This window comes from Fringilla coelebs (genome assembly GCF_963513975.1).
Source record: "Fringilla coelebs genome assembly, chromosome: 2".
In the NCBI taxonomy this organism is placed as follows: domain Eukaryota; kingdom Metazoa; phylum Chordata; class Aves; order Passeriformes; family Fringillidae; genus Fringilla; species Fringilla coelebs.
This window is the reverse complement of record NC_140029.1, coordinates 76,822,862-76,847,975: the sequence shown is the minus strand read 5'-3', so window position 1 is coordinate 76,847,975 and position 25,114 is coordinate 76,822,862. Positions and strand designations below refer to the sequence as shown.

The 25,114-nt window shown below is 40.3% G+C and overlaps 2 protein-coding genes across 2 annotated transcripts; both read right to left on the bottom strand.

Annotated features, from left to right (window-relative positions):
• Positions 1 to 508: 508 nt before the first annotated feature.
• LOC311150965 (matrilysin-like) lies at positions 509 to 4,667 on the bottom strand (the record flags this gene model as incomplete). Its single annotated transcript, XM_084201023.1, has 6 exons — positions 509 to 531; positions 1,068 to 1,229; positions 1,806 to 1,931; positions 3,552 to 3,700; positions 3,807 to 4,030; positions 4,560 to 4,667. 6 exons carry the CDS (start codon positions 4,665 to 4,667, stop codon positions 509 to 511), a joined length of 792 nt encoding a protein of 263 aa, XP_084057149.1.
• Positions 4,668 to 8,931: 4,264 nt separating this feature from the next.
• MMP7 (matrix metallopeptidase 7) lies at positions 8,932 to 13,090 on the bottom strand (the record flags this gene model as incomplete). The annotated part of the gene is made up of 6 exons (XM_084201022.1): positions 8,932 to 8,967; positions 9,459 to 9,664; positions 10,228 to 10,353; positions 11,975 to 12,123; positions 12,230 to 12,453; positions 12,983 to 13,090. The coding sequence occupies 6 exons, from the start codon at positions 13,088 to 13,090 to the stop codon at positions 8,932 to 8,934; spliced, it is 849 nt and encodes a 282-aa protein (XP_084057148.1).
• Between the last annotated feature and the right edge of the window lie 12,024 nt (positions 13,091 to 25,114).

The following is a 25,114-nucleotide window of genomic DNA, read 5'->3' as shown; positions in this document are numbered from 1 at the left end:
ATACTGAAGGAAGCGCTGTGGAGACCTCCCTCCTCTATGTGTGAGCCATATGGGAAGCACAGTGATTCTGAGGAGCCAATACTGTGAAGTGGCAGGACATGCATGGGAATTGAAAGCAAGGCACTGATGTAAGAAGAAGCCCTGTTCTGTTCTGTTCTGTTCTGTTCTGTTCTGTTCTGATATCAGTCAATTGCCACAGGCTCTTTGGGTGCCTATAACCGTATTCACAAAGATACTTGTGTGACTGTCTATCATGCATGCAGGAGTAACTTAATCCCTCAGTGAAATGCCAGAATGAAAAAGAAAACCATAGAAAATGGAGTATACTTTTTTTTATTATTATTTATGTTAGGTGGAATAGTGTAAAGTGCAAATAAATCAACATAAAAAATGAGGGAGAGAAAGTGCAGCCCAAGAGTTTACCATCTTTATTAGCTGGAGGATTAAAATTGTTTTGGATGACCAAACAATGAGATGTGACTTCTTTGATCTTCATTAATCCATTTCTTCAAGAGTTTGATGGATTTTTCCCTGTGGAAGAGAAGCAGAAAAGATAGAGACCCTACTGAAAGCTGTCAATGCAGACAACTGTGTTTTATTCCGAGTGTTTCTCTAGCCTGCCCTGAGTCAGGCAGTGCCTAAAGAAAAGCAAGCCTGACAAATTCTGTCCTGTGGGGTCAATTCTAGTTATGTTCCCCATTGCTGAGGAGTTTCTGCCTTTACTGAACTTGGTGAGTGGCACGGTCCCTCTCCTTTCCTGCCAGGAGCACCACTCAGTGGAAGAGCTCATTTGCAGAGCAAAGGCCACAGGAATGCTTGGCAGAATGCAGGTGTGTGGGAGGACAGAGCAGCAGGCCATGCACTGGTGCTTTGTCACCTCTTGGCTGCAGTGGGAATGGGCTACAGAGGCAACATAATGAGTGGACAGAGTAAGCAGGAGTTGGGTTTTCCCAAGTTTGTTCACTTTCTTTCTTTTTGTTGACATGATGAGGACCTTGCAATCAGGGAAAATGAAAGCTGTACCCCGGTAGACTTTGTTTAGAAAATCAAATTAATCATGAGTTTACCATATAACTTCTGAATTCTTCTCCTGTCATCTTCTGGAAGTCTGAATCTGTGTGGGTTCTGATATGAGTAGTGAGGATACATCAGAGCTCCAGGAACATTGGAGTGAGCAAGACCCAAAGAATGGCCAAATTCATGAGCAGCAACGAGGAACAAATTGGTATCTGCAAAATAGAAGTACATAAATGGATGCTAGCATTATGAAATACAATTGATTTACAATTGATTTTTTACAATTGATCTACAAATGACTTTTTGGAATTCAATTAATTGAAAGTGGAGGGGAATTTGTATATTTCAATCCATCTTGGAATGAAACCCCAGGCTTTTGATCCATTAGTGTTGAGCTTTCTTATATTTCTGCAATATTTTATAAAAAATCTACTGATTCCTTGCATATGCATCTAGAGACCCTGAGTCTCTTTTGGGCTCTTCTTTTGGTCAGCCTCATTCCTAGAAGCAAGTCAATTTACCTGTTCACAATTTATGTTGGTATCAAGGGCTCCCAGTCCTTGTTTAGCCTGCAAAAAGTGCTTTAAATGGTGTACAGAAGAGGCATTGTGTAGGTGTTCATGGTAATGAAGCCCAAGTAGTTAAAAAGGTAGTTGAAAAGGACAGAAATGTTAGTACTGAAGTAGCACTGAAGGGTGAATAGTAATGGAAAGCATTGCTGTGGCTGTGTTCTTCCAACATGTACAATATTTGCCTCTCCCTTTCATCTACATGTGTAGATGATTTACCTTGATTGTATTCTGACCATTTTTCATCATCATCAAAATGAGCATCTCCACCAATCCCTTCTCCAGGTGGGTACGCGTGAGCCAGTACTTGACCTCTTCCATCGAAAGGAGATCCATCACCATGCTCTGCATTTGAAATAAATGAATGTCATCAGATGAGATCAGTTGTCATATTTAATTTCAGCAAGTACAAGCATTCTGTTGGTTTGTGCTCGTTTTGCTGCCAATCCTTAAAAAAATCTTACAATGGCAGGAAGGATGTGAAAATGAGAAATGAGGCTTAGGGAAACACTCTCCAAATTCATGACTTAAGTTCAAATCTTGTCTTTGCTAGTTTGGTCTGCTGCATGTTTCATGAAGAGCTGAATATTTTTTCCCTGACCTTTTGTCAGAAGTGTGATCCTGAGGCTGCAATCAGGGATGATTTCAGAATAGATACTTAATGCTTGACAACGCTGTTGTTAATCTCTGAATGTGTTTGATGTTGAAAAGTGCTGGGCAATATTAGTTGCAGACATTCTCCATTGCTCTGATTTTAGTGTGGATGGTGATTTTGGATAGATAACCATGTTTCTGTAGAGATAAATTCATTTATTCCCAGCCTTGAGGTATGGTCTACTATGTACTTCCATCATAGTGCAGGTAGAATATTACTGTTTCCTACCTCGAGTGAAAGAGCTGGATCAGAGTGGAATCAACTTGGAAAATTTTCCTCTCCCTCATAGTGAGTCTCTGACTTTACTAAGGAGTAGTTTGGAAATGAGAGGCCATCCTGTGTCCTTTCTCCCAGACCGTATGGATGGCCCTTAAGGCATGACTAACACGGGCAGAAGAGAATTAATCCTAGTGTATGACATGGAATTAAATCCCATTCCGGCTTGCGGGATCATTTCTGCCTTTGACCAGGACATGAGGTCACCCCTTAATGGCACCCTAATGTTCTTGCCATCAGTGGCACACAGGCTGTGGACATTTTGGTGCTCATCTGCTTGCAGGCCAGGTGTCTGATCTGCGCTACCAGTCAATGGAGCTCTAGTGATTATTCTCCATGGGTCTAGAGAACAAGCCAGACAAGCTTAAAGTAGGCATTTAGTTAGTCTAAGCTGTCAGTTTACATGCCAGCCACACGTTCAAGGCGTGTCCATAGACTAGTCCAGATCACAGATGGATTTCTGAAGTGACTTCTGCTCAGCCCACTTACCACACTTTGGCTGCTGCACCTTGGTGCCATCTTGGGGTGCAACTTGCCATTCTTTCTGGAAGCAAATCTACCAGAAGACACTTTCCATGGCCAAAGATAATGCACCCAGCTGTCAAAGGGTATTTATTCTGTGAAGCAGATTAGATCTGAGCCTAAGTAAACCTGCCTTCAGCTGCTTGAATGTAGCCTATGGAGGCTGGATTTTCAGAAAGTGTTGCTTTGCTGTACAGAGCTCTTCTTAGTAGTTTGCACATTTTATCAAGGCAAAAAAAGCCTTGAGCATTTAAATTTAAGTGTCTCATTCTGGGGCCGAATTCTCCCTTCATTTCACAGCTGTGTCTCTGAAAGGATTTTTATAACTCTTTTTATGAGTAAAACTGAAGAATGACATAAAAAGTTGGTGGCATGATATAAAGTAGATATAATTTATGAAGACTTTGGTTTAATTCCCAACTCTTTCTTCTTTCTTAAAGCTATGGCTATAAAAATGCATTCTTTGACTAAAATATGGACCATTGGATGTTAAAAGAGATAGGTATTCTCACCACGACGTGCAAATCTAATCTCAATATCTGCATGGCCCCTATAGACTCTGTGGAAGCGCAGTGGAGTCACATCGCTCCATATCATGAAGGCCCTTCTGATTGCATCATCCACTTTCCATCTGGGCAGGTCATGTGTATAACTGAGAATTCTGTCAGCAAAGAAAATCAGGTAAATTTCATGTAGGCTGCAAAGGAAACCCCCCTAGTCAAATACAGAGCAATCCTCTACCCCTGAAAACCTGAAACATCACTTACTTGTAAGTTAAATGTCTCTTTTTCCATCTTGGAGTTCCAGGAAATGTTCGGTATTCTACTACATCAGGCATACCACATCGGGGTTTTTCCATCATTTCCTCAGTTTCTTTGTCTAGTTTTCCAGTTACAGTCAGGTGGAAAAACTTCTGCATTTCTTTTATCCTTTCTTCTATGCTTAGTTTTTGTGTTTTTGACAAAATTGGAAAGAATGTGTCAAGATATCCCTGAAAGAAGAGAGGGAAAATAAAGTGTAATATGTATACCTGTGATGTTTTGGCAACTGCATTTTACATTTGTTTGAATTGTTTCATCATCCTGCATCATCCATGTCTTGTTTTAGTTGTATCTTTCCATTTCAATTTACCAAATGCTGCTCTCTCAGTAGAAGAGATCAGCATATATAAAAGGAATTGTAGCAGAAATGAAACACTGTAAGTAAGAAATCCTTTTAAGTTACTACAATTTACTGACCATTCAAATCTGCAGACTTCTTAAACAGTACACATTAAAATTTTGACTCCTTTTAAAAGTTACTTCCTCCCCTTTATTTACTGGATGGATCTGGGTCTCTTCTTAAAGTTAGCCTTAAGAGGTTTAAGCTAGTCAGCAAGTTTAAATTGTTTTATATCACATCGGCAAAAACTGTTGTTGTAATATTACAAGGACAATATGAACAAGTAGGAAAGGAATGTAGAAATTGAATCAAAATCAGATTATTTATAATGTAATATTGTTTCCCTCCATGTAACATACCTTTACTTTCTCAAGGTCTATGCTGCTCAATGATTCTAGTCTTGGTTGTAGTGGAAAAGCAGGAGTCTCAGGCAGGAAGATGAGAGCACAAAGCAGGAGGTAGTGCATGGTGCCCATCTTGATGAGGAGCCTTGCTGCAGCAGAAAGAGTTTGACTTTCTGTCTCCCAAGACCAGAGCTAAATCCCTTATATAGATCCTGATAGCTCCAAGCAGCAATTATGCATGTGACTCACTTTTAAAATTCTACTTATGAATTTGTGTCACCAGATCAACTGAGTAAGCTTTCAATGAATTTCAGTTTTCTTAGTTGCTAGGTAAAAATACATCCTTTTTCTTTGAAAAACTTCCGCAATGTTTTATTGGGATTGTGTTGCTTTTTTGCGTTGCAAGAAATAGTTATTCTCTCACTGCCCACTGTACAACAGCTCTGTCAGATCATTTCTTGTGGCCAAGTAGAAGACCTGTTATGTTTTCTGTTGTCCTGATGTGGATACTTTTCTATATACCTGAGCAGCCTGCTGCTTCTCTCTATGATTTTTGTTTTATTGTCTGTAAACTTTATGGCAGATAGAAAACAGTAACAATTTTCACCCCTTAATAATTTTCCTCAGTCTTGTCCAACACACAGTGATAGCTCTTTGTAGCTACTTTGTGGCTACTTCAGCCTGTAGCTCTCTGACTTGTGGTTGCTCCTGCTGTAAAAATAGCTAAACCAGATAATATTTTCTCTAGTCCTTTGCTAACATTTTTACTCTAACAGATGAATCCCAAACAATTCCATTGTTGTCAATGGAGCCACTTAATGGAGGCATTTTTGAGACTGAAAACAGCATAATGATGCCATTAAGAGCGAACTGTTTGAGGCAGGTTTGGTTGGAGACAAAATTTTATAAAAAGCAAAAAAGAAAAATATATATTCATATGCTTTTAATTTGAAGATTAAAGATTTGGGATCACATTTTCAGTCAGCACTGTGAAGAAACATTCAAGAGGACATCATTGGGGCAAGGCATACTTGCATTTTTTGTGGCTCCTCAGGTCTTTCCCATCACATATCTGTGACCTTTTCATGTGTGACAGCTTTAATAAGCATTGCTAAGGTTGCTGATATGATTAATTTTACTTTTCTGAGATCTTATTCCCTTGTTAATAGCAGGTATAGCAGGTATTGATTTTACCCTCTCGCAGTATCAGTCTGTGTTGATGGAGTGGGCTCAGGGTACCTAAGTGACTGGGCAAGTCCCCATACTAGCTTTTCTAGATAGTGCAGGAGTAGAGCTTATCCTTTAAACGTGCATGGTCAAAGGAACCATGAGAAATGTTAACACGTTTGAGGATTCCTTTGCTGCTTGTTGTACTCTCTGGAACAGCAGGGATGCATTTAAAGATCGTTTTATTTAAAAGAACAGTAGTAAAAGCAAGTAGAAATTCAAATCCCCAACAAACGAAATATGTTGTGGTTCACCATTTCTTCTTTGGTACGGAAAAGGAGAGAAAGTTGAGTTGAGAAGTTATGCTATTTGAGTAGCATAAGGTGCCTCGATGTGTATTAGAGAGAGCGTGTAAAAACTGACACAGAATGCAGTGGGGTAAAGGGAAGAAGGAAGAGGCAGGAGCAAACTGGCCAAATTTGCTGTTGTCTCTGATTTCCCCCAACGACGGTATGTGTGGTAGTACCTGCCCAGCCGTGTGCTTGCAGACAAGGCACACTTTACAAGAGGGCGCAAAGCCAGTGCAGTTTGCCGAGCTGTGCCACTAGGCGGAGGCAAATGCTGCACAGTTCCCACCTGCTCAGCGGGGCGAGGCGTGCCGGTGGCAGCGCTTTTCCCCAAAGGAGAGGTCCCTTATGGGGATGGAAAGGCACTAGGAGCCCAACAGGAAGTAAAATGCTGCTGGCAGCCTCACCAGTGGCTGTCTCCGAGGACAAAATTCCTGGCTTCTATTTTATTTCACTTGCTGTGGTGATGCTAACTTGGTGCTGCTGCCTCTCTAGAGATGGATCCTTCAAGGCACAAGGGTACGTCACTGCCACCTGTGCTGGCCCTACTGCAGGCCAGTCACCTCATGTGGTCTCAGGAAGCTGTCTCCCAGATGTGTCCCGTTGTCAGGACGGTATTCCTAGGACTACACTTCTGGGTTCTATCGCATTTGTCTCAGTTCATAAGGATGTTAATTGTACTCTAGAAAACAAACCTGCTACTTTCAGTCAAGTATTTCTTCTCCTGGCTTCATTTGATAGAGTGCCTCCTCCAGCACTGTCCATGAATTGTTCTGTGTGGCCTTAGGAGTGGCTTTTTTCCGCACAGTTTTTGATAAAGCCTGCCTTCTATGGCTGTTTTCTCTTTATGAAAATTTAGCAAGTGACTGGAGCTTGATAAAGAGCATGGTGTGTCTGTGTTTCGTGCTTTGCTCCCTGTGGGGACTTTGGCCAAGGGAACAGAGGGTATTTTCTGTCAACATGGCATCTTTCCAGGATCCCCCGGACCAACCCATTTGGAGTGAGCATCCACATAGCCCATAGAGCCCTACTCCATAACCTCAAATACAGATTGGATCTGATCCTCCATTCTGGGGCTTCAAGTTTTTTCTCATTCCTGAAGACAGCTGTGCCCTCAGAATAATATCCACACTTAGCACCAGCTACTTTGTCTTTGAGCTTTGTGTGGAAGCAATGGCTGGTAACTGATGGGAGTGTTTTCAAACTAACATTGATATCACACAGATGCTTTTGTTGTTGCTCAGCAGCCTTTACATTAAGTGAGGACTCTCCAGCTTCTCACAGCAGCCCAGCAGTGAGCAGGCTGGCGGGTATAAGGAGCTGGAAGGGGACACAGCTGGGATCCAAACTGGCCAGAGGGATATTCCATACCTCAGGATGTCATATTCAGTGTATAAACTAGAGGGAAAGCTGGCAAGAGGTTTCTGCTTTGGCACTGCCTGGGCGTTAGTCTGTGGGTGGTGAACAACTGCTTTGTGCATCATTGGCTTTGTATATTCCTATTTCTCTTCCTCTACTTCTTCTTCTTCTTCTTCTTCTTCTTCTTCTTCTTCTTCTTCCTTTCTCTTCCTCCTCGTCTTCTATCTATTCTTCCTTGTCTTTTCCTCTACTTTTTGGTTTTTTTTTTTCTTTTTGTGTTTTTATTTATTGTCATTTCTCCTTCCTTTTCTGTCTTATTGAATTGTCTTTCTCTCCACCCATTTTACCTTTTTCTGCATTTCTGTTCTCATCCCACTGAGCGGTGCATAGTGAGTGTGGTGTATGGTTACCTTTTGGGTTGGACAGTGTCAGTCCTTTTTGGACCCCTCAACATGAGGCAGGAAGTATTGACATAAAAATAGATCTTAAAAGAGCGTGTTAAACCAAATTTGTTATAAGTGTCCACAGTATTAGTTAAATAGTCACTGGTCAGAGTGTTGATCTATTTGCTCTCAGAGGTGCTGTGTGTTCTCCCGTTGTGTTGTGTAAGCACCACGTTCCCTGCTGTGCTGTGTCACCTCTGGGGGCTGGCTTAAGGTTGTTTCTTGTACTGGGTAACACTGGTTTAGGAGACAGTGAAGATGCTGGCAGTGACACTGAGCTGGTGTTTGTGCTCCTCATCTCTGTGCACAGGCAGCCATCTATCAGAAACTGTTAATAAGTACACCTTCTACCTTGCAAAATTGGAAGATTTTGAATGTTCTTAGGAGAATCCCTGTGGGTTTTTTTGCTTGTTTCTTTCTTTTTTTCTTTTTTAAAATAAATTTAAAAATACCCACAGGATCTTGACTCTCACAGAGGACAATGGGAATCCCAGTCCACTGCTTCTCAAACCTGCTTCTCTGAAAAGCCAGGGAGGACATGATGATGAAAAGGTTTTCCCTTTGGGAAAACGTCCCAGCCCATACTGAAGGAAGCGCTGTGGAGACCTCCCTCCTCTATGTGTGAGCCATATGGGAAGCAGAGTGATTCTGAGGAGCCAATACTGTGAAGTGGCAGGACATGCATGGGAATTGAAAGCAAGGCACTGATGTAAGAAGAAGCCCTGTTCTGTTCTGTTCTGTTCTGTTCTGTTCTGGCATCAGTCAATTGCCACAGACACTTTAGGTGCCTATAACCCAATTCACAAAGATACTTGTGTGACTGTCTATCATGCATGCAGGAGTAACTTAATCCCTCAGTGAAATGCCAGAATGAAAAAGAAAACCATAGAAGATGGAGTATACATATTTTTTTATTATTTTTGTTAGGTGAAATAGTGTAAAGTGCAAATAAATCAACATAAAAAATGAGGGAGAGAAAGTGCAGCCCAGGAGTTTACCATCTTTATTAGCCGGAGGATTAAAATTGTTTTGGATGACCAAAACAATGAGATGTGACTTCTTTGATCTTCATTAATCCATTTCTTCAAGAGTTTGATGGATTTTTCCCTGTGGAAGAGAAGCAGAAAACATAGAGACCCTACTGAAAGCTGTCAATGCAGAGAACTGTGTTTTATTCCTAGTGTTCCTCTAGCCTGCCCTGAGTCAGGCAGTGCCTAAAGAAAAGCAAGCCTGACAAATTCTGTCTTGTGGGGTTAATTCTAGTTATGTTCCCCATTGCTGAGGAGTTTCTGCCTTTACTGAACTTGGTGAGTGGCATGGTCCCTCTCCTTTCCTGCCAGGAGCACCACTCAGTGGAAGAGCTCATTTGCAGAGCAAGGGCCACAGGAATGCTTGGCAGAATGCAGGTGTGTGGGAGGACAGAGCAGCAGGCCATGCACTGGTGCTTTGTCACCTCTTGGCTGCAGTGGGAACAGGCTACAGAGGCAACATCATGAGTGGACAGAGTAAGAAGGAGTTGGTTTTCCCAAGTTTGTTCACTTTCTTTCTTTTTAGTAACATGATGTGGCCCTTGTGAACAGAGAGAGTGAAATCTGTACCCGAGTAGATTTTGTGTAGAAAATCAAATTAATCATGAGTTTACCATATAACTTCTGAATTCCTCTTCTGTCATCTGCTGGAAGTCTGAATGTTTGTGGGTTCTGATATGTGTAGAGAGGATACATCAGAGCTCCGCGGACATTGGAATGAGCAAGTCCCAAAGAATGGCCAAATTCATGAGCAGCAACGAGGAACAAATTGACATCTGCAACACAGAAGCACATAAATGGAAATTAAACCTATGCCATTTGTATTTGAAATAAAATTAACAGAAATGCAGGACAATTTGTATATTTCAATCCATCTTGGAATGAAACCCCCGGCTTTTGATCCAATTTTGTTGAGCTTTCTTATATTAATGTCATATTTTATGAAAAATCTACTGATTCCTTGTATATGCATCTAGAGACCCTGAGTCTCTTTTGGACTCTGCTTTTCGTTGACTTGGTTCCTAGAAGCAAGTCAATTTACCCGTGCACAATTTATGTAAGAATCCAGGGTTCCCAGTCCTTGGTAGCCTGCAAAAGTGCTTTAATGGTGTACAGAAGAGGCATTGTGTAGATGTTCATGGAGCTACATGTGTATGTGCTACATGTGTAGGTGCTTCATGAAGCCCTAGTAGTTAAAAAGGTAGTTGAAAAGGACAGAAATGTTAGTACTGAAGTAGCACTGAAGGGTGAATAGTAATGGAAAGCAGTTCCTGTGTCTGTATTCTTCCAACATGTACAATATTTGCCTTCCTCTTTCATCTACACGTGTGAGCTTTACCTTGATTGACATCTGACCATTTTTCATCATCATCAAAATGAGCATCTCCACCAATCCCTTCTCCAGGTGCGAATGCATGGGCCAGCGTGCCACCTCTTCCATCGAAAGGAGATCCATCACCATGCGCTGCATTTGAAATAAATGAATGTCATCAGATGAGATCAGTTGTCATATTTAACTTCAACGAGTACAGGCATGCTGTTGGTTTGTGCTCATTTTGCTGCCAATCCTTAAAAAAATCTTACAATGGCAGGAAGGATGTGAAAATGAGAAATGAGGCTTAGGGAAACACTCTCCAAATTCATGACTTAAGTTCAAATCTTGTCTTTGCTAGTTTGGTCTGCTGCATGTTTCATGAAGAGCTGAATATTTTTTCCCTGCGCTTTTGTCAGAAGTGTGATCCTGAGGCTGCAATCAGGGATGATTTCAGAATAGATACTTAATACTTGACAACGCTGTTGTTAATGTCTGAATGTGTTTGATGTTGGAAAGTGCTGGGCAATATTCGTTGCAGACATTCTCCATTGCACTGATTTTAGTGTGGATGGTGATTTTGGATAGATAACCATGTTTCTGTAGAGATAAATTCATTTATTCCCAGCCTTGAGGTATGATCTAATATCTACTTCCATCATAACGCAGGTGGAATATTACTGTTTCCTACCTCGAGTGAAAGAGCTGGATCAGAGTGGAATCAACTTGGAAAATTTCCCTCTCCCTCATAGTGAGTCTCTGACTTTACTAAGGAGTAGTTTGGAAATGAGAGGCCATCCTGTGTCCTTTCTCCCAGACCGTATGGATGGCCCTTAGGGCATGACTAACACAGGCAGAAGAGAATTAATCCTAGTGTATGACATGGAATTAAATCCCATTCCGGCTTGCGGGATCATTTCTGCCTTTGACCAGGACATGAGGTCACCCCTTAATGGCACCCTAATGTTCTTGCCATCAGTGGCACACAGGCTGTGGACATTTTGGTGCTCATCTGCTTGCAGGCCAGGTGTCTGATCTGCGCTACCAGTCAATGGAGCTCTAGTGATTATTCTCAATGGGTCTAGAGAACAAGCCAGACAAGCTTAAAGTAGGCATTTAGTTAGTCTAAGCTGTCAGTTTACATGCCAGCCACACGTTCAAGGTATGTCCATAGACTAGTTCAGATCACAGATGGATTTTTGAAGTGACTTCTGCTCAGCCCACTTACCACACTTTGGCTGCTGCACTTTGGTGCCATCTTGGGGTGCAACTTGCCATTCCTTCTGGAAGCAAATCTACCAGAAGACACTTTCCATGGCCAAAGATAATGCACCCAGGTGCCAAAGGGTATTTATTCTGTGAAGCAGATTAGATCTGAGCCTAATTAAACCTGCCTTCAGCTGCTTGAATGTAGCCTATGGAGGCTGGATTTTCAGAACCTGCTGGTTTGTTGTACAGAGCTCTTCTTAGTAGTTTGCACATTTTATCAAGGCAAAAAGAGCCTTGAACATGTAAATTTAAGTGTCTCATTCTGGGGCCTAAGTCTCCCTTCATTTCACGGCTGTGACTCTAAATGGATTTTTATAACTCTTTTATATGAGTAAAACTGAAGAATGACATAGAAAGTTGTTGGCATGATATAAAGTAGATATAATTAATGAAGACTTTGGTTTAATTCCCAACTCTTTGTTTTTTCTTAAAGCTATGGCTATAAAAATGCATTCTTTGAGTAATATGTGGACCATTGGATGTTAAAAGAGATAGGTATTCTCACCACGACGTGCAAATCTAATCTCAATGTCTGCCCGGCCCGTGTCAACTTTTCGGAAGCGTAGCGGAGTCACATCACTCCATACCATCAAGGCCCTTCTGATTGCATCATCCACTTTATTTGGAGGTAGATCACGTGTATAACTGAGAATCCTGCCAGCAAAGAAAAACAGGTAAATTTCATTTAGACTGTGAAGGAACCCCCCTAGTCAAATACAGAGCAATCCCCTTTCCCCAGAAAACCTGAAACATCACTTACTTGTAAGTTAAATGTGTCTTTTCCCATCTTGGAGTTCCAGGAAATGTTTGGTATTCTGCTACATCAGGCATACCACATCGGGGCATTTTCATTATTCCTTCTGTTTCTTTGTCTAGTTTTCCAGTTACAGTCAGGTGGAAAAACTTCTGCATTTCTTTTATCCTTTCTTCTATGCTTAGTTTTTGTGTTTTTGACAAAATTGGAAAGAATGTGTCAAGATATCTCTGGTAGAAGAGAGGGAAAATATAGATTAATACGTGTATCTGTGATGTTTTGGTAATTGCGTATTACATTTGTTTGAATTATTTAATCATCCTGTATCATCTATGTCTTGTTTTAGTTGTATCTTTCCATTTCAATTTACCAAATTCTGCTCTCTGTAGTAGAGATCAACATATATAAAAGGAATTATAACAGCAATAAAGTACTGTAAGTAAGAAATCCTTTCAAGTAGCCATAATTTACTGAGTATTCACATCTGCAGCCTTCTAAAATAGTACATGCTTAAAATTTTAGACTCATTTGTAAAATTACTTCCTCCCCTTTATTTACTGGATGGATCTGGGTCTCTTTTGAAAGTTAGTCTTAGGAGGTTTAAGCTAGTCTGCAAGTTTAAACTGTTTTATATCACATCGGCAAAAACTGTTGTTGTAATGTAACAAGGATAATACGAACAAGTAGGAAAGGAATGTAGAAATTGAATCAAAATCAGATTATTTATAATGCAGTATTGTTTCCCTCCATGTAACATACCTTTACTTTCTCAAGGTCTATGCTGCTCCATGATTCTAGTCTTGGTTGTAGTGGAAAAGCAGGAGTCTCAGGAAGGAAGATGAGAGCACAAAGCAGGAGGTAGTGCATGGTGCCCATCTTGATGAGGAGCCTTGCTGCAGCAGAAAGAGTTTGACTTTCTGTCTCCCAAGACCAGAGCTAAACCCTTATATAGATCCTGATAGCTCCAAGCAGCAATTACGCATGTGACTCACTTTTTGGTTTTGTTAGTGTAATGTCATCAATGCTTTAAGAAGTAAATGAAGTCACGTTAAACAAATCTTTCCTGTAACTTCCCTGTTGATGTCACGTCACAGCTAGCAGCCAGCTTTGTCTCTCTCTTTTCATATTATTCCCGTAGTGAAACCACAGGGTCATAGGGAAATTCACTTTCTGTAACTTTATCGGTACAGTTACTGTGTAATCACTTCAGACTGTGCTTTTCCCATGTTCCTTATACACAAAGGCATTTTGCAAGAGCCCTTTGGCTGCCTGCCTGTATCAGTTGATGTAGAGGCAGAGAGGATGGGTGCGAGCAGTGTCTCGTTGAAACCACTGCCATTACAGCATTGCCCAGTTCAGTAAACTTTCAGAGGTTCCTGCAGTTCAGGAGACAGCTCTTTAAAAGTACCCTATAGAACTAGGAGGACATCAGGTGCTTTTGTCCCTTTCCTTCCAAATGTGATGACCTATCAGAAGAATCTCTTCACATTTGAGAACTTGTTATAGCTTACAAAGGTATTTGAAAGCTCTCAGGGGAAAGAGAGTAGCTTCCCCTAACAAATATAGGGCTATATTAGACATCCTGCTGTACCAGTGCAACCTGAGAAAGCTCCATGAAGCACTGACAGAGCAGGGCAGCTATAACCTCCTTGGCCCCCTGATACCAACACTGGTCCCAGCTTCACTCTGCTAAATTCCACTGGATAGCTTTGGGGACTGTCAACACCAGTCCACGGACTGATTTATGATTTTTATCTCAGGGTGTGCAGTTTTGTGACCATTTTACCTCTAATCTGAAAGTAAATGTGCATAAATAGGAAAAGAAAGTTGATATTTCTCATGCTAGGAGAGTTCTTTATGGCTATAGCTTAATGTGTATGGAAGTGTTCGTGGGTTATTAGCTTGCATCCAATGTACTTCTGACTGATGTGATCAGGAAGAATTTCATTTCAGACAAAGATGATCTATACCTCACCCAGCTGAATTATGCAGGAGAGGACTACAGTACACAGCAATGTCTGAAACAGCAGCTAAAGGAATGATGCACCTACTATTGAAAACAGCCTAGTTACTGACATGTGATCATTTCTGTATGTTTTTGTACCTTACAGAAAATCAATCCATGTCTAAATGTTAAGGCTTGATTAAAAAAATCTAAACATTTTATTGCTAGGAGTAGGTTCACCTCTTTCTTCCTCAACAGCTGCCTTTATGTCTGACTGTGGTAATAAAGTTGGATCTGGACCAGGTTCTGGGTTGCAGGAGATGAGGACGTGTTTAAAACATTTTGAACTCCATGACTCCAGTGTGTGGGACTGGTTATTTCCTCATAGACACAAGAGGAATCTGAGGACTTTAGAGCTGATGGACTGTTGAGCAACTTACATATATCTTTGACTGGGCTATGAGCAAAACTAAAAAGGAGAGTTTAAACACAAGAGCCTGATGAAAAAGGACAAGCTCTATGCTGTATTTCATTTTCTGCTGGAAGCTTGCCATCTCTGGTATTTTTTTTGTTTTTGTTGTTGTTTTCAAAAAAGGGAGAAGATTTTGAAGAACTTGAGGCTTCCATGGAAATGGAAATTTAGAATGGAAATTTTTAAAATTCAGTGAAAAGAATTTTTGTTACTTTGGGCTCAAAATCAGCATGAATAAATCAAATTCTGATAAGATCAATAACAAAAAGGAACAGATTCTGTTTCTTTAGATTTAGCTGTGTGAATTTTGCAGACTTTATTGCTTTGTCTTGGTCTTGAATAATAAAAAATATTATGGGTCAGGAAAAATAATTTCCTGCCAAACATCATAGTCATGTGACTCATATTCAGCAGAGAACCTGTGACTGTGTTGGAGAGTATGACCTGTGTAAACAAAGGCCAAGGAGATCCAAAGTAACACTGTAGAGATTTTTAATAATAGAAATTGCTCTAAATTCTGTGAAGAAGACTTACAACATTGCCATGGAAAATTTTATACTGTCACATTTTTGAGGAGAGTAACCCTGCTGTGATCAAGAATGCTGCATAAAACTATGTCCTGCGTGGGACTCATTGATAGACACCAGACCTTTTGTGTTATAGAGAAAAATACTTCGGTATAAAGTAATACCAGAGTCTTCTTTGAGCATGACTAGGATGAAAAAGTGAAGTAGAAATGAATGATTCAGTAGTGAGTGATTACTGTCTCGGTCATTTGACTTGGGCAGAAGGCTCAGCTGAATTCTGCCCAATCTGAATGCAGACAAAGAGCTCATACAAGTCAAGAAGTGTTCAAAAATCTTTATGAGTGTTATGGATCTGTCTGGGATAGATTAAATTTATTTATAGCAGCATGTGTGGTGTTCTACCCCCATTATTGGTGAAGAGTGTTCCCACAATATGACGACTTGCTCTGCTCACACTTAGCTCTCACTGTATGGAAGAGGCTGGGTGAAAAAGTGGCTGGGAAGGGACACTTCCAGGACAATTCACCTGAGTTCTCCGAAGGAATATTCCATATGATATAACGTTATGTTCATCAATAAAACTGGGCTAGCAGAAGAAGGAGGTGGAGTGAGGGTTGTCTTCCAAGGTGGTTATCGCCTGGAGATTGGTTGGACATCAATCTGTTTGCAGCAGGTGGTGAGCCTGTGCAACACTTCCTTCCACCTCCACCTCATCCTTTCATTTATTAAACTGTCTGCACTTCCTAATCTCTCCCACTGTGCATGGGGAGCGAGCAGGTGGCTGTATGGGTGATTAGATGTTGGCTGTTTTCTACCCACTATGGTGAATATCAAGCAAGAAAGTATTGCCAAAAATTCCTAAGAAATGTTTTGTTTGGGTCACTTGCGAATTATGCAATATTGTATTTAAAGTCCTACCAAACAGGATAGACCTGTTTTCTTAGGATCTGCAGGACACATGATTGGTTTTGTTCTGTTATCTAGTTATTCAATTTGACTAACTATAAATAAAATTCAAACATGGCAAATATCTTTGCAGAGCAAAATATATATTTTTTTTTGCATTGCAATTTCTGAAGCGAAGTCCTGCGAGGTGCAGTCTGATTCAGAATCTTCCTGGCTTCTGCAGTCCATTTCCATAGATTTTACCCAAGGGGGCTCTCTGCAAAGGAGTACCTTGGCACCTGTGATACAGGGCTGTGTATCATTTTTGCAGGCTGTGTAATGGTAAAACCCTCCAGTCATTCCTGCCTGAGCACCAGGGTCGTGCCAGGGCCCCTTGGCATTGCATCAGCTCGTCTCAGGAGAAAGACAAGCCAGTTCTTCTCTCCTGTTTGGCTGGATCAAGCTGCATTGAGATATTTCTCAGCAAGATCCCACTGCTTTAGGGAAGGAAAGGCCCGAGGAAGGGATTAGATGTTCAGATTCAGCACAAACAATGTGATGACAACTAGCACATCTATGTCACTAATAGTTAAGCAATCAAACTTAACACATCTCAACTTGTGGATTTACCATCTTCTCACAGTGTCTAGAATAGCTTTGCTTTGTTTCTCTAATTACTTTGTATTTACAACAATTTAATTGGGACATCTGGTGGGAAAAGATGCAAGTATAGAGATAAGTTTTTACAATAATAATCTTGAGCAACAAACCACAAGGGAAATAGTTTTCCTGTAAGTGCAACCTACCTGTGTGACCTTCAGACACTCTCAATTCTTTGATTTGTCTTATCCTTTAGTCAATGATAAGGAGTCTCTTTCCTCCAGCTAACAGACGTGGATCTCTCAAAAATGTCTACGTAATAATTGAATTTACTCCATTTAAATATAAGTCATAACCTTTAGCTATATGCAGTCATTCTGTCTTCCAGAAGCAGTGCACAGGACATGGAGAAGAAAAGAGGGCCAGAGGTCAGTCAGCTGCATTTCACTGCAGCATGATTTGAAACCTTCCTGGGTAGAAAAAGTTACATAACCTCCCATAGTCATCTTTCATTCATGAAGTCACTTTTTGTAGTTGGCTATCCCCATCCATTTGTATGTCTGTCTCAATACTTTAAATGACTGAAACAAGATCTAAACTAGAACAACTGCATACATCTTGGCTTGACAAAATCATATTACTTCATGTAGGAACCCCCTAACAGCATTTGCACTAAGGCAACCTCAGACTGCCTGTAATCGAGCACCAGAGCCCTGTGATTGAGCTGACGAGTCCCACCTAAAACAGACTGAGCTTGTAGTGGTTTCCTCTGTCTGCAAGGACAGGCAGAGAAGCTGTGACAGCATGGGAGCCTGAGCATGTTGGGCTCGGGCTGTCCACACTGACTGTAACCCAAACTGAGGAGCAGCCAATGTCTGCAACTGCTCCTGACTTATCCTGATGATCTGCAAGGGTCTCTACATGCTGGGACAGCGTGGTGAGTTTGGGCTTTGGTGACTGTGGAGAACAGAGTTTGAAAGACAGAATAGACACTGCAGAACCTGACATGTGCTGATCCTCATAGACTTGTATAAGTCTTTGGAAAATGTGCTGGGAGTATAGATTACATCAACCAAAATTTTGCTTTTAGTCTGATTTGAAAAAATCTTACTTCTATACAAAAATTCAATGGCCTTGAAATACCAAAGAGGTGTTATAAGATTTCATTGCAAACTGACATGCAGTAAAGCAATTCCAGAGGAATTACAGGCTTACCTCCATAGTGTTTTTCTCTAGTATAGAAGGCGTGAGATTGAATTTGAATGTAGTCAACATAAGACCAGTGCAGAAGCTTGATTTATCTCGTGTGTATTAGAACTGAGATTCAGCCATGAGGATTGCAAAAGACCACAACCAGATGTATGTGAACACAAGTGACAAAATTTGTACACCATTTCCCTGGAAGCTGTCAGGTTTCATCACACTCTTGTTACTATTCAAATGATTCCTGATTCCCAGCATTGATTCATGTCTGGAAGCTGTTTGCTGGTCACCATTCCAGGTGTGGGACAGGTCCTATTCTATTGCCCTGTCTAGTTTCCAGTAACTGAGTAAAAAGACAATAACATCATTTTGTTGGTAAAACTGGTTATGTCACAGAGGTTCTTTTTCACCAAAAATTTCCTTCCTTGCACAGACTTGCAGCCTCTGTGTCCCACAAATCACGTTACAGTGAGTTTTCCAACATGGTGGATTTTGACTTTGGCACCATTAAAAAGCAATCCAACCATTTAAAACTGCACAACCAAATAAGGACTGTTACCACTGGGATGGTGAGGAGTGAGTCACAAAAGAAGTCTTGCTGATTTTAGAAAACTTTTTTGTGCAGCTGCTCACTAGCCTGACTGGTTGCTTAACCAAACCCCATTTGAGTAAACCAAAGTCTCTGTTCCAAGGAGTTTAGTGTCTGTAGAGAGTGAAATCAGTGAGTGCTGAGGCCTGTGTGTCTGTGTGGGAGGGGAATGTCCCAGACCAGCTCAGGTCTGGTCCAGCAGGCTTAGCACCCTCAGTGGATTGCTCAGGACCATCCCAAAGGAATGCAGTTGGCTCATGCCCAGCTGATCCTGGTGTGAACCCAAGTGCAACAAGTGCAGATGGTTACAAGACTGGAAACACACACCTGCTCTGGTGTGGAACACTCCTGGAGGCACACCCAGCACCCTGGCCCTTTAAAATCTAACTGACATCATTACATTTTCTCCAGAGGCAATTTTCACTGCCAGGTGACTATGGCTGATCACAGGTCAGGAACAATAGGCTTTTGTATATGTTAATCCTTAATTATCCATTATATTAATGTGTAACAACAGGAGATTGCACTTTGTAAGAGGACTCCCTCCAGTCCTCATTCTATGTCCTAGAAGTTTACTGTAAGTCAAGTTTGCATTTTTACATAATGCAAGTTTAAATTTTTATAAAAGGAGAAATCTAGCCTACTTGCCTATGTTTTTTTTGGGGTGTGTGTGTTACTTTACTTGGTTTTGGTTTATTTTCTTTTTTTTTTTTTTTCCTACAAATGAGCAGCACCTTTGCAGGCAAAATTTATTTGCCCCAGCCTGCTGTGTGCTCAGGAGGTTGTTGTCAGTTGCTGTTCTGCAGAGGGTGGAAGGAGTTTGACTCCATCACACTAATAACAGATCCATGGCTGTACCATGACAGGGAGGGGAGGAAAAAAGCAAACCCAGTATGCTTTACACAGTTGCAATACAGCTGTTTTTCTGTAGTTTAGAGTTAGTTGAAATTCATCTCTTGTGTACAGCGAAACCAGCAGTGTTGCCCGAGGGATGTGCTCTCTGCCCAGGTCAGAGCAGGACACTGGACTGTATAGGCTGTTGTACCTGTTGTGCTGTGGATTACAACAGCTTCCGAATCCTGAGAAGAAATATGTAATAATTTCAAAAATCTGAATGTTTTTGGCGAGTAAGGGTGACTTTTCCCCCACTTAATATAGACAAAAGTGACAGATCTTTAAAAAGCAATTGCATCATGTGCTTGGTGATATCAGTATTTGTGGAATTAATAGACTTAATTTCTTGCCTTATTACCATTGTTTGTTGTGAAGAAATAAAAATTTTTACTGTTCTAATTTCACTCAGGACATCTGTCCTAAAACACTGAGGGCAGTTACATTAATTGCAAGAGCAGATATGGGCTTCTGGAGAGCTCTGCCATGGTTTGCAGCACCTGCCCCCAGGCTTCAAAAAGCCCCTAAACCATACGTGCCCAATCAAAACCTGCAGCTGATCATAAAAAGCTCTAGAGATGTCTAACAAGCCAAAGCTGTGAGCATTGTTGCATGAAAACAAAGTTCACGTGCTTGTACCAGAGGTCATTAGGATGTAAATTTGGTTTAATGTTTGAGCAACTGTTTTTAAGATTATTGACATTTTTTTCTGTTGGACCTGATGTACAGCTGGCCTGTTCTATGACTTATAGTTTCTTATTTACCTTTACAAAATTTGACTGTTTCAGTCCAACATTTCCCATGATTCTTTTGTTTCTACATAATATTTTTATGAATTTATATGTGCCTTTGCAACTTTGCAACTATTTCTTCGCAACTTTGTCTTGTAATAGGAGCTTGAACTGAGGAGAAACATGAAATTAGAAGATATGGTTATTTACATTTTTTTAGAGTGCATATATGCTAGCAGGCTGTTCACACCATGTAATTCTATACTGGCACAACCCTAACTTGCAAGCCAAGTGTAAAAGAAGAATACAGAAAGACCTTCTGTTGTTAAGGACTCTATAAGTGAGGATTCTATAAGTAAGAGAAATTATTTTAATGCTACGAATGGAAGAAACTGTGTCATGAGTATACCTCAGGAGGGCATTACACTTTTCATATGGTGAACAAGCAGGAAATGAATACACTGAGTAGTTAAGGGGATATTATGCTACTTGAACAATGAGATTTTATGGTTGGAGGTACACAGGAGGAGAAATTGTGGAGAGAAAAGACCTGAATGTGCCCATAGCTAATGAGAAAAATTTTGTGAATTGTGGAAAGGAAAATTTCTGTAATGATGAATCTACTTGAAACCAGTTTCTTCCAGTTTCCACATTAGGGTTGAAACCTCATGCAACTTTACTGATTTACCAATTGAACTGTGTGAATGCTTCACTTGTTGAGCTATCACGGGATGTAAAGCACCCTTGCAGAGATCAGGAAGCTATCTGCACTTCCTCAGGGAACTAGGAAGGCAACCCACTTGAACATGAGTGTGTATCCTCTTCAGCAATTTTCTAGCCACTATCAGACAATGACATTGCAGTGCAATTTCTTTAGGCAGGGGGGAGGAGTGGTTTACTTACTTCATCTGTACTAGGCAAGTGTACACTGCTGCCACTGACACTTTTTGAACTTTACCAAAGAGAATAAAACACAGCTTTCGTTTCACTGTCATGAATGGGAGAAATTCTTAGACTAAGGTTGGTTACTAGATATCAGATGAATATTTCAAGTGGTTAAAGGTGATCTCAAATGTATGAATGAGATGACTTGGTAATTAGAAAAAGTCTGAAAAAGTGCAATTTGTAGAAGCCAAATCTGAGAGACCTCAAAACCATGAATCTTCTCTAGTCTGACAGGGTGCACAGCTGCAGCCTGGTGATAAGGCAGGAGCAAAACAGCTGTGTTTTCCTGGGATTCTTAGCAGTTTGTTTGGGTTTTTTCTGATACAACAATCTGAATACTTATAACTATTTATTCTCAAATTATGCTTACCTTACAAACAAAGCAGGGTTATAGCACGCTGCAGAGTGGGTGAGGATGGACAAGCAAGTCAACTGGACTAGATAGGCAAGAGCTACACTGATGTACTTAGAAGTGGTCTGGTGTGAACTACGACTTTAATCAGCTGCTTCACAGATCCAGCATCTTCTCAACAGCTTCATATAGCTTTTAATGATTATAGAATATATTTATCCCCAAGGGACTGAAGGAAGAGAATCCTACAGTAGTAGATAGCTGGTATGAAGTCACTGTAACAGGAAATAAGACAATCATAAGTTATCAAGTTCTGAATCAAAATCAAATGGAGAATTTTTAAATGAATAATGAATTTTAAAATGAATAATTTCATGTGAAGTACAAGTGAAGTTAGAAACAGTGGAGACTTGAATAACAGCAATCAGCTGTTGTACTTTAAATCAGTGATACACATTTTAGTTTGACCTCCAAGATCCAGCCAAACAGTGCAGTTTCAAAAGGAATTAGAATCATGTGCTGTGATTGTGGTTAAATATTGCACATCACCAGGCATAATGAGTAACTGGTTAATAGTTGATCACAAGTTGAATGGGAGTAAAAAGAGTGTTTTGCTCTTTTGAAAAAGGCAAACATTATTCCGGAAGTGAAACAAATGAAGTCATTGTTCTGCCCCAAGAGGTGCTGGTACATCTCTGAGGAGAGTTTCACGCACAGTTATGTGCACCATATATCAAGAAAGGTGGGAACCAGCTGAAGGGGGCAGAGACCTGAGCCACAGGAATGCTATTTTAAACATAACTTCCATGGAAGTTATGAAGACAATGGGTTTGCTTGATCTAGAGACGAAAGGGTTGAAGAAAGACGTGATAATCACCCCACAGCTACTTGGGTCATACTGGCAAAGGAGAAGGAAGTGTCTGCTGTGAATAGGTTCAGCTTAGTAGGTAGGGGAAATGCTCTAACACCAAGATAGTTCAGGTTGCAGCAGATTGCTTGATGAGGCTACTTGTAAGAAATGCGGGTTAAAAGACATCACTCATTTGTGTATCCCTCTCTGTGGGGAACTGGAACTTCATTCCTAAGTGATAGTTGGGTTTAAGGCCAACAGAAACAAGATAACCAGAACTACATTGTCTGAATTTTAGATCTGTAGCAAAAAAGTAAATTAGTAATTTTTTCAGGTACTCTCTTTCTTGACCAAATGTACTTTGCATGTTTCAATATTGCAGTACAAGAGGTGATAGTATCCTGAAAGAACCTGTGCAAACTACACAAGTGCTCGAAGTTGCATGCATGTAAAGGAGTGCTCTGTATTCATATCAACATCTTCATTTGATGCATTTGAAGTCCATTTGATGCCTCTGGACACTAACATCCAGGCAGAACTTTTTCCTATTTGTAATTGTATGTATGTTCATGAGAGTTGGGAATAAAAAAAAATGAAATCTAGAAAAATCCCTGACCAAACTTTAATTGATTTTTACTTGTTCATAGTTCCTATGAATTATGTAAGACTATGAACATTAAGGAAATAAAATTGGCTGAACCATGGCCAGCATTGATTTTCTGGACCACAAACCATCATGATGTCAATGTAAATAGCTGCGGAACATCTGCTTTTCCTTCCCTGTGTTCTGCAGCAATGATTGCAGCATGTTAGTGGCCTCAGCTTATAGCTTATGACTCTACAGCCAACATAGAACAATCATGGTTTTGTTCCAAGCACAATGGAAGTAATTTACAGGGGTTACTGACAGCTGACTGATGGAGCCAGTTGGTTTATTCTGCAAAGTGAAGTGTACATGTAAAAAAACTACTACACTTACACCTTTTCTTTTCTCTCAACATTACATTTGCCAACAACCTCATCTTTCAAAGCCTGAATTTTCTGCTAATCCCAGAGAAAACTTACTATATTTCTTTGAAGTATTTTGTGAATTTCATCAGAGCAATGAAAATGTCTATATCTAGTTTTGCTTGAGAGAACTGGATCAAAACTTCATGGACAAAGCTGATTCAAATTAGCAGTCTATAACTATTCCCATGGTATTTCTTACAAGCAAATCATCCAAGCGATCTTCAAATAATTTTTATCCTTTATTCACATATTACATCCAGCTTGTAGAGATGGCACATTGCTTGTCAACAGCTTATCGAACTATCCCTACCCAACAACATGCAGTAAATATTGTCTCACCTAAAAGGGAGGTAGAAGAAACAGAAGGAAATAATACTGTGAAGAGGAATGTGAACTTAATCTAAAGGTTTTCAGTAAAGTCACTCTGCAAGTAGTTGTAGCAGCAGGGGTTTTTTTTCTTTCTGGAAAAATAACTGTCTATAAATTATTCATTATTCTTCATTCTGGATTTTTGTTCAATCTGTTATATATGTACCAAAATACTTAGATTTGTTCCAGAATGTTATGCAGTGAAAGGTACTCTTGAGCTAATTTTCCAGAGGACATGTAAGTTCTCACTAGGCAAGTTGACTCTTACTAAATTTTTTTTTCTTAAATGAGGACTAATATTCTTAAAGGGTAATCACATATTCCATTTACCTAAAATTATTATATTACTGCCAGGCCTTGGCAAATTATTCATCCATATGTAGATTAGAATAAATGCTAATATACTATGATATGTTTGAGGGGAAGAGAAGTTTAACTGTACACATGGGGAGCATTTCAGTTCAACTTGCCATACAAGACATGTATTCAGTCCAAGGGCACAAAAGAAAGGGTAGAAGTTCCTCTGTGCTGAAAAATTTCTAAATTGTGTACATGACCAAGGAAATGGTCAAATTCATATGTTGTTATTTTAACCCACTGATTCTTTTGAACTGATTGCTCTTCAACCCTTTGGCACATATTGCAGTAGAAGACCTGTAGTGGAAAGCCCCCAATTTAGACTGAAGGTCAGTGTGGACCTACCTGCTGAGTGACAGGTTTGTTGGTGGCTGAACACAAGTGGCTTTGGATTTTCACACTTCCTGGTTTGCCACTTCATCATTCTGGACAGGATCCAGAGCTCATGGAAATCATCAGAAAGGTTTTACTGGTAGGAGGTAGATGACGAAGCTTGTAGGACATGGTCTGTTGTCCAAAGTTCGTCTTCATCTCAGTGAGTATAGTCTCCTGTTTCCTCTCCTTCACATCTTTATGCACGTGCTAGCACAACAGGACATCCATCAAATGGAAAGAAAAAGTTCTCTTGTTGCTGTAGCAAAATGCATTTGTCTTTTAGCTGGCAGTTCTTGTACACAGTTCAACCAGAAACAAGTGTAATTTGAACCTAGAGGATAATAATCCTTGTATTTTTCTTCCCTGTTAACTTCACTTACTTTTAAAACCCCCTGCATGTGCTAAGACCAAAATAAGTTGTCCTTGCTCAGCAGTGATTGCATGAAAAGGTGACTCAATGCCTTGAGGCTAGAACAGAGGCTAGACAGAGTTAAAGGAATAAAGTATTTCTTAAAAGGGCCTTCAAAGGATACACCTTGGGCAGTTCAAGAGCCCAGCTGAGGCTGCTCTCCAATTGGACGCTGAGTCACAAATTTTCACACTTTTATAAGTTTTGGTCCATTTACTTATTGGGGTTAATTGTCCAATTAGAGCTTCAGGTTATGCAGTCCCAGATTGCTTCCAGATTGCTCTTCTCAATTCACTGCTGTTTGTACTTTCTCAGTCTTGAAGTGGCAATGGTGTCCTTGGTTCTCAGGCTGGAAAAGGATTGTTTTGTCTACTGAACTG